This window comes from Dermacentor andersoni, chromosome 7, assembly GCF_023375885.2.
Source record: "Dermacentor andersoni chromosome 7, qqDerAnde1_hic_scaffold, whole genome shotgun sequence".
NCBI classification, from domain to species: Eukaryota; Metazoa; Arthropoda; class Arachnida; order Ixodida; family Ixodidae; genus Dermacentor; species Dermacentor andersoni.
The window spans coordinates 3,491,127-3,505,721 of record NC_092820.1 but is presented as its reverse complement, the minus strand read 5'-3'; the positions used below and the strand labels follow the sequence as shown (position 1 = coordinate 3,505,721).

The 14,595-nt window shown below is 43.5% G+C and overlaps 1 protein-coding gene and 1 long non-coding RNA gene across 2 annotated transcripts; both read right to left on the bottom strand.

Annotated features, from left to right (window-relative positions):
• Positions 1-4,114: 4,114 nt before the first annotated feature.
• Positions 4,115-8,187, bottom strand: LOC129386031 (uncharacterized). The gene is made up of 3 exons (XR_008613514.2): positions 7,875-8,187; positions 7,114-7,190; positions 4,115-4,670 (listed from the first exon to the last, which is right to left on the bottom strand). It is a non-coding gene; the product is annotated as an uncharacterized lncRNA (long non-coding RNA).
• Positions 8,188-8,930: 743 nt separating this feature from the next.
• LOC129386030 (uncharacterized) lies at positions 8,931-13,081 on the bottom strand. Its single transcript, XM_072289148.1, has 2 exons — positions 11,575-13,081; positions 8,931-9,136 (listed from the first exon to the last, which is right to left on the bottom strand). The coding sequence occupies exon 1, from the start codon at positions 13,078-13,080 to the stop codon at positions 11,860-11,862; it is 1,221 nt and encodes a 406-aa protein (XP_072145249.1). The 5' UTR covers position 13,081; the 3' UTR covers positions 8,931-9,136; positions 11,575-11,859.
• Between the last annotated feature and the right edge of the window lie 1,514 nt (positions 13,082-14,595).

Genomic DNA, 14,595 nt, shown 5'->3' with positions numbered 1-14,595 from the left:
GGCTGCTTCTAATCACATTACAGGTGACCACGAGTAGGTAGAAACGGGCCTTGAGGCTGTATAGTGGGACGTAATATTCCCACTTTTCGCTATTACTGAATCGTAGTCAGCTTTGAGATTTTATGTTATGTAAAAAATGCTTCATAAAAAAAAGCACTTGTAATGTCTCGGACACAAAGCGGCCTGTTCTCTGCTTGCGTCTATGAAAGGGTTAAGATGCACACACTATTCAAAGGTCACATTGAGAACTGAGTTGCAGGCGCTACTATGCTCCGCAAGCAGCAGGATACTAAAAGGAGAAATGAGCAACACCGTACTGCCTTCATTTCTTCAAACCCTTCAACAAAGCTTGAACAAGAAATGCACGCGAGGGTGTCACTACAGACAGCTGCGGCAACACTGACGCATGCGCGAGGATATAAAATGAGGTGCAGCTGTGCGGTGCACGCTGCCATGAAGTTCGAATTAGTTTCCCCCTTGCGAAACTACCGGAAAGGACATATTGCATCCATCGGTGTTAATATATTTTCTAGCATATTTTCTTGTTTTCAGCCAACATACACATCCCCGTTAAATCAAATAGATCACTGTAGATGGCGGCCACAAGCATATTACAAGGACTGTGAATTGGAAGCTGTTAGCTACCTGTGGCACAAAGTCATGCAAGGGTACACATAGTCTTTGTGTGCACATTGACTTCATGTTTTACCAATTTGACTGGCTCCTATTGCACTCCGGCTGAATAGCAATAACACACAGGCCACTTTACGTTTGAGCTACTCGAAAGCTTGCATTAGTGAAAAACATCTAAACTTTTTCTGGTACAGCCGTGCGTTGTTCGAAGTGTCTCAATGCATTGCAGTGATTGAACAGGCACATATTGGCTGTACCACTTGGATTTCAGCGTGCATGCGTTGGCTGGACAAAAAATTCTACCATATTTTACCTCCAAACTTTTGCTCACGATTGGAAAGCGCTGTTTCTGTTGTAAATAGATGTGGCTTGCACACAAGGTATGTGCATGCTAAGTGTCTTGGTAAAGAAAAGTAAAGGTATGCTGCATGAACAGAAGGTGCTGCAGCCACATAACCGGACCTTTGATCTTCATTATGCTGACAGATTGAAGGGATGGAACTAAGTGCGTGTCTTTTAGATGCTTGATTTCAGCCAGTTAAATTTGCCAACATGGGGATTCAAACCACTGGTGTCCATCTGCTGTTGGGCTGAACTCTCAAGTTAGTGAGACTACTAACTACTGCGTTCATTGGTGCTGACAGATATCAAGTCCGTTGTAGCTCGGCATTACTGTATTCTGTCACCAAAATGCTAGAGAACCACTTGAGATCCTTCGATGTCAGCATCCTCATAATCAGTGGGCACCCCATAAGAAAAATAGGTCAACTTTGGCTGGTATCCTTGCAAGTGTGAGAAGGCTAGGCCACAGAAACTCGTTTTTCTGATTTGTGCACTATTCAGCCACGTTAAAATGTGGGGAGCCTAGACATCTAAAAGACGAGGAGCAAGCAAATTGAATGCAGCTACCAAGCAAAAAATGTGGAAGCGTAAGCTGTTGATTTTTTACTCTAAAGGCACGTTCACACCAAAGACGGAGCGGCTAAACCGGGCAAAGCTCTTGGCCAGGGGATAAAAGTAGGCGTTAAACGAGGCGGCAAGCCCGATCGCTTGCGGACCACTTTTCCTGCCCGCCAGAGCTGTCCGATTTGCCGCGGCCAATCAGAACACCAGACGACGCTGGCGTGTGCTGCGCGATAAGGATAGACGACCGGTGCCACGAGACGGCGACAAGTGCGCCACGAAAACGTTAGATGCTCCGCCTCGGCGGTGCGGGCAGCCAGGCAAGCCGTCCAGTATACAGGGTGTTTCAGCTAACTAGTGCCGAGGCACAAAGAAACAACTAGGCCTGCAGTACTCAAATACAATCAATTCAGTAGACTACCCTGTTGAGCAACTTTAATTATTTTATGAAGATAGCTGCAGTGGTTATTTTTTCAGGACAAAAGAAAGTGCACAAAATCGAAAAAAGTACCATGCAACTATGCACTTTTTAGCAGTGACGAACAAATGAACAATGCGGCATGCAGACAGGATGTAAAAAATATGCAGATCCGACACACTGTGAAAATTATGTAAGCAGCTTTCTTTGCTGCTTGTGTTCATTGATGGCATTTGGCAGTGATATGTTAAATGTTACCTCGCATGCACCACTTGTGTTCGTAGTACACAGAGCTCATAGGCAGACGTGCGCTCCGATGCTCAAGGTGGTGCTGTGCACCATCCATATCCTGTGAGAGTAGTGGCACTGTCATTCCCTCACACGGCGCATCGCATGGCGGGTGAGGTAGAGAAATCCGTTTATTGAATCCTTAGGAGAAATAGTTGCTGCCACGTCCTGTGCCCGACAGAGCAGCGCCTGCTGGCCACACAGGCTTCTGTCATGCAGCATGGCCTCCCAGTGTTGTAGTGTAGGGACATTGAAGTTTTGATGCTGGACCACCACTTGCATACTGTCCTTTTGACGCCGTGGTGCTGTATTGCAGCTTTGCATCTGCACATCCTGTCTCAATTGTTGGCATGGACACACTTGCCGTGTTTATTTTTTCAGAAATAGCATAAACATGCCATACCACACCTTGAACTATCATTAGAATATTTTTAGTTTGCCACTACAACTGTCACCATGTCTAGATGTAGTATTTTTCTTTTAAAGAGACTCTATACGAAGGATGCTTTCTGATGGCATCTTTACCTTCTCGTATGATCATTCAGCAAGCACAAAGTGCTGCAGCTTCTGCAATGCTTTTGTCTATTCCTTCCAGGCACACTACTGTCAATGTATCATTAGCGCTGTAATAGAATACCGCCCGTTGCTCAAAGCAGCTTCAATATAGATTCCAATCGGAAGAATAGGCAGACTTGTGGCAGTATACAACTTTCTATAGCCATAAAAGGCAAGCTAGCATAGTGGGGCATCTCAATGCTTGTAAAAGCATTCAACTGCATGTATCTCCAAATAACTAAGCTCAAGCAGACACTGCCAAAATTCGTGCTTCTCATGGTGAGTCGGTGCGGGAACTTGAAGGTGTCGCTTTTCCTTCATTTTTGTGTCTCTTATGGTTTTGCTAAGGCTCTTGCCACAGCAAAATTCCTCTTGTATTTTAGAAGGCTAATTTAATAATCACCTAGGCGATGTCATTTCCTTCATTTGGTTGCACTGTGTGCATCAGTGCAATAAATGGGTCAAACGGCTTAATACGAAATGTCGCCAGGCCATTTTGGCACGACACTTGTGGATAACATTTTGGTGTGGCTTGGGCGAGACTGAAAGAGAGAAATTGACACATACAAGCACAAAGGCCAGGCACTGTTCCCTTGTGGCCTGCACAACCACTAGAATAGCAGCTAGTCTTATCAATTCATACTGAGTATCACAAAGTGTAACATTGCAAGAACTGTAGCTTGCTTGATGAGACAAGGCACTTATAGCTGTAGCTGAAACATGTGGTGTGATCAACATGTACAAGGTTACAATACTCTACACCCTTTTTGTATTTAAGTTTTTAACTTTGCCCACAATCTGATTACAGCTTTCCAGAATTCCTTGGAAAATCCTCCCATGCACCTGCCATGTACATTGCCCTCCTCCTCGATGTGGCGTGCAAGATGGCAGCAGCAGCTGTGGGAACAGTTGAAGAGGCGAAGAAAGGTCCACTTTATAATAGGTTGTATGTAAATAAAACTGATCGACCTCAACCGATTCGGCTTCCACTTTTGTCGACAATTGTCAGCAAAGCAATGGAGCAATTTCAGTAGGGCGATAGTAATAAATAGTGCATAGAAATTCTTGGAAGCCCCGTCAGCTTTCTTGCAGTTAACAAGCTGTCTTGGTGAGGTGGTTTAGGCAGGGAATGCCAATTCATGAGGGATGGTCATGGCCACCATGTTCAATGTATGTGCAGCATTAATCAGTTCTCTAGACCGAGTGCACTAATGTCACATGATACATTTTCAAACCTCGCATGCTTTCTTTGGAGCTGAGAAAATTAATGAAGCATGAAACTCAGCATGTTGCAGTTTTCAATTAACCATCACTGCATTTGTCCATTCTTGAAACAAATTTTATTGTACCAAATGCATACAGAATGAATTTGTGGAATATCCAAAGTACATTTTGCATGTGTTGGTCAAGCAGATGGCAGAACAAAACCACAAAGTTCCAAAGCAGAAGGATAACACTTTTTTTGAAGTACACAACTGGCGAAACAGTGTTGCTAACACACGAGTGCAAAACTTGCTGCCGATTAAAAAAAAAGGAGCTGCTACACACCACTTCGTTCCTTGACCATTTATTTTTTCTTTTGTGGCTGATTTTTAAAAATCCTTGCTATAGCAAATGCAAGGACATCAGAAAATCAACGCACAACAGATATTGGTGCAATGGTGTAAAGTAATGAAGATATAATTTTGCATGCACATTATTTAGTCTGAAATAGAAGGATACAGCACAAATGTTACTCTTCAATCCCAATAAAAAATATGGAACACGAGGGCTATGGATAAATCTTGAGGGCCTCGGATTCTGTAATGTGCAGCTATACTTAAGTACACAAGCATTTTTGGATTCTGCCTCTACCTGGGTGCAGCTTTGTGACCTGGAATGAAAAGCCACAGCCATCGAGCTGCTGCAGTGGCGACATCACAGTAAAAGGTAATAGCGAAAAATTAAAACAATAATATGGCCATGCAACTTGCACATCAGATAGGTCACCTGAAGCTTCTATTTCCAATTTTTCTGGTGTTGCATAGGACAAAAATTTTGAAAAGTGATAGTGTACGATTTTCATACATTAACAATTATGCATATCTAGTTTTTTTTTTAACCATGCAGATATTTAGCAAAAAGTTTTGAGCACAGAGAGCCTGTCGTTCTTGCAAAGGAGTTTCTAGGTGAGGAGGACACACTTTGCTGCTAATGCGAGTTTCAGAAAATTAATTTTGAAAAATTCAGTCACTTTTTTATTAGTAACTTGGCGGCAGCCTTCTAAATGGCATATTTGGAGGCAGTCACATGTGAACGCACACCCTTTCTTTTTCGAAATCTCGAAAATTGCACTTATTTTGAAATATTCATTATCGCGCTCAAATGAGTACAATCAAAACTTGGTGCATCCTGCTCCACATCAGGCGGCAGTGCCCTGTCAAGAAGTGTGGGACAAAGCTTAAATGATAGCCTGACACGGCACACTGATGCACATGCTTGCCAGGCAAAGTGTGTCGTATCAGCTGCTACAATGACTGGCCAAGATGTTGTTTCAGACTTTCTCGAGCCTGTTGTCGGGAGCGTTTCCATCTGATGAGGTAGCGGGACCTTCTTTTCTGCGCTCCCAGCACACTCGGTTCCAATATTGCCTCGATTTACCAGTGAAATTCAATGATGAATATCTTGAATTAGGTGCAACTTTCAAGATTTGTAAGAAATGAGAGTGCTATAAAATGTGACTGCCTCCAAATTTGTGGAGTTCCAAAATAGAGGAATTCCTCTGCAAGAATGCCACATTTGCTGCGCTCATAACTTTAAAACAAGAAAATCTGTATGGTAATAAAAGACACCCTGTACATATACAGTGCATTGGAGCATTTCATGCAACCAATATTCAAGCACCTTCTGTCTACAAAGAATTCATAAAGCAAATTTATGCTTGGAATCAGTTACGAGCACTGGAAATGCAAACACTGTGACGAACCCTGCGTAGGGCCTATGAATAAAAACCACCTTCAACATCACACAGTAAGCTACCAATTGCTATGTGTAGGAAGACTTAGTTCTTCAAATGCAATTATGACCTAGACATTCTAAAGCTTTTCTGATAATGTACTTTTAGTGAACAAGTACCCCAAACTTGAACAACTCTGAAGCTATAATGCCATTATTATCTGAAAGATGCACTCACATTTTTTTAACGCAGTAAGGAAACATTCATAATCGACAATGCCACCATAGACATGAGAGTCATATAATATTGCACTGCGTGCAGCAAGGATAGCACAATCTTGCACAAAAGATTAGTCTCTCCCGCAGACTTTGAGGGCTTCTTTATTATGTCTCACTTATGATGCCGTGACATGGTACGAAACCATGATGACGTAACTTATGATCATGAGTTACTCTTGAATGAAAGCTTATGCACACATGCATATTCCTGCATTGTAACTCTGGAGTGCACTTACAGTAAGGACACTGTGAAAAGAACAAAAGGCCAACAGCAAGAACCAGGCAGCGCAGTGCTGTTTGCACCTTCTCGGCTGTTGTCGGTTTAAGTCACCTTCACTGCAGCAGAGTCGTGTTATGCGGCGAAGCATATTTAGCATCATGCAGTGAAGCATATCTGAAGTTAAAGGGGACACTGTTACGGGGCCCCTGCTGGTGCTTGTGGTTACCCGACACTATCAGCTTAAGTACTCGTACTGTGACCTCTTCAAGCATTTGGACAACACCAATCGCCATGTGAAAACCTCTGTTCACTACTAATCTTGCTAAGAGCCTAAATTGTTTCCAAACTACAAATTTCACCAAGTGGCAAACTTGGCAATGCTTCTGGAACCTCTTTCTAAAGTACTTTAATACTACCAGGATGCTTCAATGTCAAACTGGATTAAAAACCTGGGATGAGATTGGGCAAGCTTCTAGCTTTCTGACTGTTTGCTTCACCTTCTACATCAGTGAGTAGGCAGTGTTCAATAGGCACTCCCACTTCACCAAGCAGACGACCGCTGACGAAAGCATGGTGAAGGCGAATAATGAGAGCGCAAGCAAACATTCAGAATGCAAGATCTCGCCCTTGGATTTAGAGAAAGGAAGGATAATTTCAACACCAAGGAACACCAACACTGGGCAACATTCATGCACCAGCTTTGTCAGTTTTTTGATGCTCCCACTACTTGTGCTGAAATCGTGAGAAAAGCCCAGAGAGAGTATACAATTCGAGAATCATGTACCTCTTACATTGTGGATGTCCTTGCACTGTGCTACCGCATGAACACCACCAAGTCTCAAAATGATCGAATGAGACATATTAAAGGCACAAACACTGTTACCTTATACGTCCTTGGTATGCAGAACCCCAGCACCTCCACCACTTCTAAGGAACCGCTTTATTCTTGCCGAGCTAGAGCTATGGCGAGGAAGAAGCGACACACACTACGTACGGATGAGGAAGATGACGGAAAGTCATCTCCTCAAAGTAAGGCTCCAGGAGGGCACATGTAACCGGCAAACAGAGGCCTCAGGAGAGCATTAGATTATAATCAAGGAGGCGGCAGGGTACCCAAGGGGCAGCGGAGGGATCAAAACTGGAAGCAGGGCGGTCCCAAACTGGAAGCAGGTTATGTTGCCCCAACTCACGGACCACCCTGACTCCAGCCTTGTCCGCGAAAGCGGACAGCTGCTGATCTTAAAATGCGTCAGAAAATTCGGAAAGTACGACTTACACACAGCCTACAGACATCAAGATATACTACTAGCACGCGCAGGCCTCGGCGAGCCCAAACCCATGGACCAGTCCGCGTTCTAGCTCTGGTGTCCCCGTTACCGAGTTGGTGTCCTGGAGACGCCGCCAATAATATGAAATAGTGACACGTTGTTACTAGTAAAAAACACGACTTAAGCCGCTAACGCTACGTTCAGCACTGCCGCGCCCAACAACTTCTACAACGCCTGTGAGAACTTCACCAAGCAATGGTTGTTCTTGGCAATACTAAGAACTTGTGAATTTTGTGTACCGCTCATGCTTAACTTTGTAGTGCACTGTGGCATAGTGAAGCACTACGATTGCGTGTAGCATACGTACACATCTTACCTGATAGACGGTGAACGGGGTCTTGTACAAATATCCGCTGAAGAAGAAAGACTACACCTTCACATGTGTTAAAACACATGCCAAACTTGAAAAAACAGACGTACAATGAACCTCCACACGTTAAAATAGCAAAAGCATCACTTAAAAGGCGAAAACTATTGAAAACTTTGCAAGCGCCATGGCAAGCGCAAATCCGCCATTGCTGCTGATATTGATGTTGATCAGGCTGTCCCCTTGCGATCGAGTCGGCAAGCGCGTGGAAGCGCGTTTCTTTATTCTATGGAAGCGCAATTGGCGCAATGTAGCCAAAATAAACAAATAAAACCGTGAATCAACTCCAAATATACACACGCAAAAGAAAAATCGTCGGGATTCTCTATAACGACGTTTCCAACCCCTTGACCGATTTCATACAGCTCGTTGCATTAATTAAAATACCTGCAGTGCATTGTTTTCATAACGCGCAAAAAAAATTCTGCACTTAAGCACAAACACGCGGCGCAAATTCGTAGAACGCCACCAGTGCAGCCCCCACCCGCCAAGAAAATATATGACTAGTCAATAATAATAGCATATAATTATAACGTGAGCGTGGCGCAATCAATGGAGAATTCAATTTTATTTGTTATAGAAAATCAAACGCAATGCAGTAAACAATGGATAGAATTAGGCATATAGCTTCCTGGAGTCTAAAAAAAATCTGCCTTGAAACTTGACGTGGTGACACGGCAAATTGTGGGTATACGATTGAAAATAATTGCTATAGTGTGTTCGTGTATGAGTAAGCTTCTCAAAAGGAGTTTCAAGTGTTTCCATGGTATGGCAAGCTTATATCTTGATTCATCAAGTTTTTTTTATTAATGTTGTTCAATTATGTTTAAAAAGCGAATTGTAAATCCCAATGGTTTTGTTTTTTACCAGGGGAACACCGAGTTGAGCCACTGTTTTGAAACAAACTTTTATTTAAAAGTAGTTACAAGTAACACCGACACCCTCGCTCATGAAAATCCCAATGGTTGTGTTTTTTACCGGGGGAAACACAGAGTTGAGCCACTGTTTTGAAACAAACCTTTATTTAAAGGTAGTTACAAGTAACACCAACACCCTCGCTCATGACAAAACAACTTTCACTCGCTGTGTCCAGACACTTGGTTCAAGGTGCATGTAATGCTTCATCTCCAAGCTTCGCGTGGTTTCTTAAAGGCATTGTGAAATCTACACGGTGTTTTTATTTTACACCTCCTCATCTCATAGCACAAGATCTGAAATGCGTGAACAAGAAGAATCAGGCCAGCACATATTCACAGAAATGAACTCTTCACAGTGCAGTTGATAAGTGCAAAAATTACAGCAGAAACTGCCAGTCACATGATATGAGCACAACATAACTGTTCTTTTTGCGGGACAGCCTCAGTCCCATGCCGACATTAACCTATATGGTGGTCATCACTGGCAATGTTTGAAAGATTTTCATAAAATAGAGACTGAATGTCTGGAGTATTTATCATAAGGGAAGTAGAAACTCGCACATCTTCTAAACAGCCCTTTGCAGTGCTAAATGTATGCTGGCTATTGATAGTAATAAATAGTGTGACTGTTACAACTGTTAAACAAGACAAAAGCTCACAGGAATATGAAGGCTTGAAGTGATAAACAGTGTTTGGAGGGGGAATGTAGCTGGAGTGAACCTTTTGACAAAGATTTGTTTTCGTCAGTGCCGCAATTAAGTTTGGCACAGCAATCTTTATGCACGCTTAGCTCACTTTCCCACACCCTCAATGTAGGATGAAGAGGAGAATAAGAAAGTGCGTAGAATGAAGTTGAAGTGTAGAAAATAAATGGGGAGACAGTGAAAGAGAAGGTAGGAGCACTGTTGTAGATTATTCTTCGAAGGCTACTCTTCCAAAAGAAAAAGAGAAAAATATTAAATGTGTAAGGAAGCATTGCCAATTGTTATTATGCCTACTCAAGTAAGAGATGCACCATAAGGGATGCAATATAAAACTGATCTGATATGTAGAGTGGCCTAAAGCTTTCTGCATAGTCTTTACAATCATTATGACACTGTCTGCTGCAGCCAAATATGCAGAAGTTTTAATTGAGTGCTCATGACCAGAGCAACTTATCCAGACTGCACACAATACCACTGCATATGCCCTCTATTTTGGTAATCTGAAAAATAAAAGTTTATTCAAATGGGCAATAAGAACATCACATGGAACACAAAATCTAGATCGAATTATGAGGCATGCCACAGTGCGGGACTCAGTAATATTTTTGACCACCTCGGGTTTTGTGATGTGCACTTAAATTCAACTACACACTTTTTTTTTCATTTCACCACCACTGAAATGCAGCCACCTTTGCTGGGATTGAACCCGCAAGCTCGTGCTCAACAGTGCAACATCATAATGTCACGTGGTGGTGACGTTAAGAACACAGTAGCAATACTGGGAAAGGCAAAACTAGATTTTATTGGGCGAACCTGTGCCCACAAAACAGGCTACACTTATAGCACAACGAAAGCAGCGAACACAGTCGGCGATCGTCGGAAATCTGATCAGCGAGGCAAGCGCGTCGGCTTTTATACAGCAGGCGTCGAATGTTCCAGACTAATCGTTCGGACCCGCGCGCCTTCCACAATGTTCTACACCATTCGCGTCACACGATGAAATCAGATAACACAACGTTCGGCGACAACAGACAGCCGGGTAGAAGCATCGATAACTTTCCAGAAACTTCGGATACATGCAAGCGCGTCCCGCGCTGTGCGATTACATTTGTTAGGTGGCGAAACGTGGTCGCCAGATAAGTACACGTGTCAATAACTACTGCGCTACTGAGTGTTTACACAAATTTATAAGTAGCAAAACACCTTGGAGGCTTTTGCACACTGAAACACTACACACCATCCAATGCACTTCCTTACATCTATGTACAGACATACTTACCAGCGGCTCATATGACAAGCATGGAGGCGTGCTCTAACACACTACCATCCAACAGCTGCCACATACCAGAGATGACCACTGGGTCTGTACCTATCTTCACAGAACACTTACCGGCAGCTCATACAACAAGCATGGAGGCATCTCTCGTGCTCTAACACACATACCATCCAGCTGTGACATATGGCTGCACACCACAGACAAAAACAGACGGGCTAATCATCAGAGACCACATGTCATGATTTGTTAACATGCGAGCCCTCAACCTGCTTCAATAAGGCATGACAGCACAGCACTACTGCACCACTTCTCTCTTCCTAACTGCACTGGAGGCTTGTTACCAGTAATCGTGCCCTGCTGACATGGTTATCTCTTGTTTCTATGTTGCTGTCCCTAAGCTGTTATTTAAGGACTTCCTTTTGAGCTTCAGTGGGCCTTGAAAGGCTAGATGATGGCTGCGACAATCTAGGGTTTTTTGTAGAGTGAAATCTTAACAGGTGCACAACTTTTTTGTTGGCTGGTTCATTTGAATGGTCTGGCATCTTTCTTTTTGGGTCACTTTCACTTTCAACAAGCATGAAAACTGGCTGAAACAAATTGTTTGCCTTCTCAGCCACACCCTCAGAGACTTCACCATCTGATATTGCCTGTCTGACCGAGTCCATTTTTGCTCTTAAGAGTGCTGAGCTTTACACTGCTTTGGCTGCTTCCAGCTTTGTTATACTCTGTACAATGTGCAATGCCCGACTTGCCTCACATGCTTCTTCGGGTGAGCTCTCATGGGCCTTGTTGCTGCTAGTTGGATTAGCGATGACCACACAGTGAATGTGCTTGCACACTGTAAAGTGTATAAGATGGTCATAGCAAGTGCACATGCAAGTATGCACACACACTGCACATTCCTTACACCTCAAAGGACAGCAAGCACCATCTCCCACTTTTGACACTTTATATGAGAGCCCTTTAATAGACTGAGATGGCACAGTCTATATGCCATCTTCATTTAATTTGGCACAGCCATCTTCATTTAATTTGGCTCAAGCTGCCATTTCACTGCCAGACCTGTGGTTCTTCTGAATTCTGCTCAGCTTCTTACCCTTTGCCCCTTTCATCATCTGGATAGCCCTTTTCATTAAAAAATGATTTGTCAAGTCCATGAGGGCAGAAATAAGTTTGTCACCATGCTTATTCTGTTTTCTCTCCAGCATAGTATGCTTTAACGTCCTGCGCTTGCTCTCAAGGTGCATGTTAGTGTTGACAGCTGCTCTAGTCCTAAAGCAATAGGCCCACTCTTGCGGCCTAACTGCATAGTGGTCATTGAAGTACTTCAGGAAGTCCCTCAGTTTTTCTTCCTCACTAGAAAGGAATAGCTTAAAATAATCTTCAAATGCCTTTTCCGCGAGGAACTCTAAGAGTAGCCACACACTATGGTAAACATGTGGCCTTAGCTGTTTCTCTACACACTCGAGTATCTTCTTACGCCAATTGTTATCCACATGCCAGGCACTGAGAAGTTTCTGTTTTGCGGCACCCATGACCATGGACCATGCTTTGTAGAATTGCGACGCATCATCAGATATCAATGTCTTAGCAGCCACTTTTTTGGCCATGGCCAACTCCAGATATTTGAAGAATGCTGTCAAAGTTTGCTCGTTCATCCGGTTGCAGATGAAATAAGCTATAGCTACACCTGATCCTATTTTATCTAGCACCAGAAGAATGGTCAGCTCAAACTGGTACTCTGTAGTTCCATGTGTGGAGTCAAGACATACAGTACCTGCAGGGCCCAATTTTTCTAGTAGCTCCTTCTGAGACTCTGTCATCAGAACAAGAGCAAAGTCTGCTGAAGGAAATGTACCACTTGGGTCCACTGCACCTTGTGCCTTGTACAGGCGGACAAGTGTTTCACCTTTTTCTTTCATCACAAGCACCCACATGTCTACACTGATAGCGTCATTAGTGTGACAATGTTCAGGAGCAGCAATGTTAAACTGCTGTTTGATGTTATGCAGGGTTGAGCACTCTGCCAAGTGCACGGGCCTCAGCTTGGATGCCACAGATGTTCTTACTCGCTTTAGAATGGTTTTCATGGGCACACCCCTTTCTAGGTTCTCTGCTACGCTGGCCTTTTCCTTGTCACTCATTCTCAAGTGCTGAATTTCTGGTTTATGACCGTAATGGTTTCTTTGATACCTGACTTTTATGGTGGTGCCTTCAGGTGTCGGACGGTAATTGTGACGGTAATAAATGAAAGACATATCTTACCAGACCTACAGCTCCCATGACTTTTCTCCCGACGGTCACCATGACCTTCCTTTTTCCTTGCCTCGCCTGATCTATTACAGTAATAGTGGATCCTTGTTTCTCCACTGGCCAGCTTTTTGGGGTCCCTGGGCAAAATGAACCAGCAGTTTTGGCTACCCTATTCTTCTGCTTTCCATTCATGAAATTCTGTAATAAAAGCACAAAATAGCATTAGATAGTGACAAGTACTATTGGGAGAGAGATGCAAACAAAAATAATCACTCTGAAGGCTTTGGACACGGGCTAATGTAGCATTTGTTTTACTCCCTCACCTTCAACTCGACTGTGTCATGAGGTCACCCTTGATATTGCTCAAATTTATGTTAAAATTGAATTTCAAATGCAATGCGCCATAACTTCAAAAAATTTATCATATTAGTTTTGTTTTAATAAGAAACAAATATGAAACTTAAGCATGATCTATGCTCACTCCTTCCTCAATATTGAATCAGACTGTACATTCATAGCAATGCTGTTACGATAAGACAAAGACGAAATGAGAGCACATGGTGCAAGCTACGCCCCAGAACAGTGTGAATCCCTTCTCTCAGTTTCTTCTTGAAAAGCTCCTTCTTTTCAAGAAGAGCTTGACTTTTTACTGTAGATAGGGGCTTGGCGAGGGAGTGTTCCATCGTCACGCGGTTATGATCTGGCTTGGGCATGCGCCTGGTTCGAAGAGGCAGCATTATGTGTGATTTCAATAAACCAGTTGCTAGTCTGCGTTCGTCCTGTCTTCTTCTACGTTGGTGTCTTTTCTCAAGCGCAGTTTAAGTTCACAAAAAGATGTCTTACCAAGTAGCCTCCTAACACACTCTTCTTAAAGAAAAAAGGATTGCGCGTGCATCAAATTTCGCTCTACTTTACGAAATCTACAACCAGAGTCCTTCTATTGAGGGACTGTGGTACTACTAAAGAATTTTCCCAAAGTACGCCGGGAGACCAAGCCGCTGACAGCCGCAATTGCAAGTGTGGTCGTGCACCTACGTCGGCCTGCATTCGGACCTATTGCGGCCTGCACTGAGGCGAAGACTACACCACGCACGCAAGTAGCGCAGAGCAACGTCAGAACGCAGAGCAAATCCCTCCTCTCGTTTAAGTAAAAAAAAAAAGGGGGGGGGGGGGTGCGCGAGCGTCACATTTCGCTCTATTCTATGAAATGTACTGCTAAAGAGTTTGCCCACAATACGCTGTGAAACCATCCCGGCGACATCCGCAAATTCATGTATGGTACCGGTTCTGCGTCTCTGCCACATTGCAACGTGCACTGAGGCGAAGACTAGGCCACGCACGTATGTGGCACAGAGCAACGTCAGAACGCAGAACAGCTTACTCCTGTCGCTTAAAAAAATAAGAAGATGTACAAACGTCAAATTTCACTCCACTTGCTGTGCAGGAAAGCAGACAATGCCAAACGTACGTCATGTAGCGCATCGCTGGGAGCGCGCACACATGACTATACTATAGATGGA